Source organism: Colobus angolensis, unplaced genomic scaffold (assembly GCF_000951035.1).
Source record: "Colobus angolensis palliatus isolate OR3802 unplaced genomic scaffold, Cang.pa_1.0 Scaffold39, whole genome shotgun sequence".
NCBI lineage: Eukaryota > Metazoa > Chordata > Mammalia > Primates > Cercopithecidae > Colobus > Colobus angolensis.
Genome location: NW_012117265.1, coordinates 2773004 through 2777106, shown reverse-complemented (window position 1 = coordinate 2777106; position 4103 = coordinate 2773004). Strand labels below are relative to the sequence as shown.

The 4103-nt window shown below is 51.5% G+C and overlaps 1 protein-coding gene across 1 annotated transcript in view; it reads right to left on the bottom strand.

The window, feature by feature from the left end:
* AP1M2 (adaptor-related protein complex 1, mu 2 subunit) overlaps positions 1-4103 on the bottom strand; it is a 15617-nt gene that overhangs the window by 4737 nt on the left and 6777 nt on the right. Inside the window, exons 4-8 of the mRNA XM_011954840.1 lie at positions 3735-3865; positions 3480-3627; positions 3259-3385; positions 941-1083; positions 479-550 (exon numbers count right to left, since the gene is read on the bottom strand). Coding sequence (XP_011810230.1) covers positions 479-550; positions 941-1083; positions 3259-3385; positions 3480-3627; positions 3735-3865 — 621 coding nt within the window. The remainder of the gene's footprint in view (positions 1-478; positions 551-940; positions 1084-3258; positions 3386-3479; positions 3628-3734; positions 3866-4103) is intronic.

The following is a 4103-nucleotide window of genomic DNA, read 5'->3' as shown; positions in this document are numbered from 1 at the left end:
CTAATTTTTTTTTTTATATGTTTAGTAGAGACGGGGTTTCACCGTGTTAGCCAGGATGGTCTCGATCTCCTGACCTCGTGATCCACCCACCTCGGCCTCCCAAAGTGCTGGGATTACAGGTGTGAGCCACCACGCCCAGCCAGACTTTGTTTTTTCTTTTTTTTTTTTTTTGGAGATGAGGTCTAGCTCTGTCATCTAGGCTAGAGTGCTTGTCTCACTGCACCCTCCTCTTCCTGGGCACGAGCAATCCTCCCACCTCAGCCTCCCAACTATCTGGTACTACAGGCACTCACCACTGGGCTAATTTTTGTATTTTTTGTAGAAACAGGGTTTCACCATGTTGCCCAGGCTGGTCTCAAAGTCCTGGGTTTAAGTGGTCTAATCACCCCAGCCTCCCAAAGTGCTGGGATTACAGGTGTGAGCCACCGCGCCCACCCAAAATCATGCATCGTTAATAAGCGTTTCCCCCAAGGCCCACCTTGACCATGATCTCCACGCGGCTGTGGGAGAACTTCTCAATGACAGACTCAATCCAGATCAGTGGCTTGACCTATGGGAAGAAGGGGGGAGTTCTTAGAGACTCCAGGGTCACTCTCTTTTTTTATTGAGACAGAGTCTCGCTTCTTCACCCAGGCTGGAGTGTCATGGCGTGATCTCGGCTCACTGCAACCTCCACCTCCCGGATTCAAGCAATTCTCCTGCCTCAGCCTCCCCAGTAGCTGGGATTACAGGCATGTGCCACCACGCCCGGCTAATTTTTGTATTTTTAGTCGAGATGGGGCTTCACCCTGTTGGCCAGGCTGGTCTCGAACTCCTGTCCTCAAGTGATCCACTCGACTCAGCCTCCAAAAGTGTTGGGATTACAGGCGTGAGCCACCGCGCTGGGCCCAGCGTCACTCTCCAGCCTACCCCACCCACACATGGCTGGACCCTGCCTCACCTGGGTACTGAGGCGGTAGGACATGAGCTCAAAGTCGCCATCAGGCGGGATGAAGGAGATGGTGCGGTCGTTGTCAAAGCGAGAGAGCCGCACGCACTGGTGGAATTTTACATCCTCCAGCTCTACCGATTTGTTCTTGCCGCCTGAAACTCAGAGTGGAGAGTGCAGAGTGACCCTGGGGACCAGGAAAGCATCCCTATCTCTACCTTCCCTGCCCACCACTATCACCGATTTCATATATGGGGAAACTGGGGCCCAGAGAGGATGAACAAAAACTGGGAGAGTAGAGCTGGAATCTAAACCTAGCATCTGTACCCACAGGGCCTGGCTTTTTTTTTTTTTTTTTTTTTTTTTGAGACGGAGTTTCACTCTTGTTGCCCAGACTGGAGTGCAATGGCACGATCTTGGCTCACCACAACCTCCACCTCCCGAATTCAAGCAATTCTCCTGCCTCAGCCTCCTGAGTAGCTGGGATTACAGGCATGTGCCACCATGCCCAGCTAATTTTGTATTTTTTGTAGAGACAGAGTTTCTCCACGTTAGTCAGGCTGGTCTCAAACTCCCGACCTCAGGTGATCCTCCCACCTCGGCCTCCCAAAGTGTGGGGAAAAGAGAGAGAGATCAGCCTGTTACTGTGTCTATATAGAAGGAAGCAGACATAAGAGACTCCATTTTGTTCTGTATCTCTGTTTGAGATGCTGTTAATCTGTGACCCTACCCCCAACCTTGTCCTTGCAAGAGACATGTGCTGTGGTGACTTAAGGTTTAAAGGATTTTGGGCTGTGCAGGATGTGCTTTGTTAAACAAGTACCTGAAGGCAGCTTGCTGGTTAAAAAGTCATCACCATTCTCTTAATCTCAACTACCCAGAGACACGTACACGGCCAAAGGTCGCAGGGACCTCTGCCTAGAAAACCTAGGTATTGTCCAAGGTTTCTCCCCATGTGATAGTCTGGAACAATGCTGCTAAAAGGTTTATGGAGATGTTTGCATATGTATATCAAGGCACAGCATTTTCCTTTGAACTTATTCATGTCACAGAGATCTTTATCCATATGTCTTACTGCTAATTTTTTACCTACAATGATCCTATTATCCTGCTACTTCCTTTTCTTTAAGATGGTAAAGATAATTATCAATAAATACTAAGGGAACTCAGAGACCGGTGCAGGTGTTGCAGGCGTGGGTCCTCTGTAAGCTGAGCGCACAGGCGTGGGTCCTCTGTAAGCTGAGCGCCAGTCCCCTGGGCCCCACTTTTCTTTCTCTATACTTTGTCTCTGTGTCTTATTTCTTTTCTCAAGTCTCTCGTTCCACCTAATGAGAAATACCCACAGGTGTGGAGGGGCCAGGCCACCCCTTCACCAAAGTGCTGGGATTACAGGCATGAGCCACTGTACCTGGCAGTGTCTGACTTTTAAATATGATGCTGAGGCCGGGCGTGGTGGCTCACACCTGTAATCCCAGCACTTTGGGAGGCCGAGACAGGTGGATCACAAGGTAAAGAGACCGAGACCATCCTGGCCAACGTGGTAAAACCCCATCTCTACTGAAAATACAAAAAAAAATTAGCAGGGTGTGCTGGCACTTGCCTGTAGTCCCAGCTACTCGGGAGGCTGAGGCAGGAGAATCGCTTGAACCCAGAAGGCAGAGGTTGCAGTGAGCTGAGATCATGCCACTGCACTCCAGCCTGCTGACAGAGCGAGACTCCATCTCAAATAAACAAATAAATAAGATGCTGAACCAGGCACAGTAGTTCACACCTGTACTCCTAGCACTTTGGGAGGCCAAGGCAGGAGGATCGCTTGAGGCCAGGAGATTAGACCAGCCTGGGCCACAAAGCGAGACCCCCGTCTCTATAAAAAATTTAAAAAGTAGGTGATCCATGCCTGTGGTCCCAGCTACTCGAGAGGCTGTGGTGGGAGGATCACTTGAGCCTCGGAAGTCAAGGCTGCAGTGAGCTATGATCACACCACTGCACTCCAGCCTGAGCGACACAGCAAGACCCCATCTCTAAATAAATAAATAAATAAGATGCTATTATGTCTCCTCCTCCCAGTAGGATGTCATCTCTGTAAGAACGAGGGTTTGTCTTTTTCTTCGCTGTGTCCTCAGAGCCTAAAACTGCAACTGGCACCCCAGCAGTCGCTCAATGATGAAACAACCTTTGCAAAGTCAACCACTGGCTGCAATACTGGCCGTGACCAGCAGATGGAGAGGGAGCGCTTATTTCAAAACCGGCGGCCATTCTAAGTCCCCACGTGGGCCGGGTTTGCGACTCCCCTGTGCACTTCTCAGAAGAAAGGTCCCCTAAATACTTACGGCCAGTGAGCTCGAAGAGCACGCGGTCATTGAGGCCCAGCCGTAGCTCTGGCATTCCCGACAGAAACACCTTGAGCTTGATGGTACCAACGATCTCGCTCAGCAGGACGCTGCCGTTGGCGTTGACCTGAGGATGGATGTGGGGGGTGGTCAGCAGGCATCCAGCTCCCTCTCCCGCAGCCAGGCCGTGGAAGGGGTGCGGGGGAGGCATGCGGGCTCACCAGCAGGTTGACAGACTCTATGACATCAATGAAGACCTCGTTCTTCTTATACTTGATACCCTCAGAGCGCCAGGACACAGCGTTAGTGACAGTGGGTGGCACCCGTGACTTGCCTGTCTCCAGCTTGTTGCTCTGCTGAGTGATGTACCTGGAGTGAGGGCGGTAGGGACAAGCAGCTGGACACAGGGACACCTCTGTGGACCTCCTCCAGTTACTTACACCCACAGTCCAGCCTGCCCCCAGGGGTCCACTCACTCCTGCAGGATCTTGCTGTCAGTGGTCTGCGGGAAGCCAAAGTCCATGAGCTCATCCAGCAACTCATAGACGATGACAAAGTTGTCCCGGATGCTCTCCTCCTCCAGCTCCTTGAAGTATTCGCAGAATACCTGGGGGTCAGTGGAGAGAGACACCCACAAAAGTGTGGCTAAGGGCTGAGCACAGTAGCTCATGCCTGTAACCCCAGCACCTTGGGAAGCCAAGGCACAAGGATCACTTGAGGTGAGTTCAAGACCAGCCTGGGCAACATAGTGAGCCCCTATCTCTAACAACAACAAAAATTGTAGGCTGGGCGCGGTGGCTCAAGCCTGTAATCCCAGCACTTTGGGAGGCCAAGACGGGCGGATC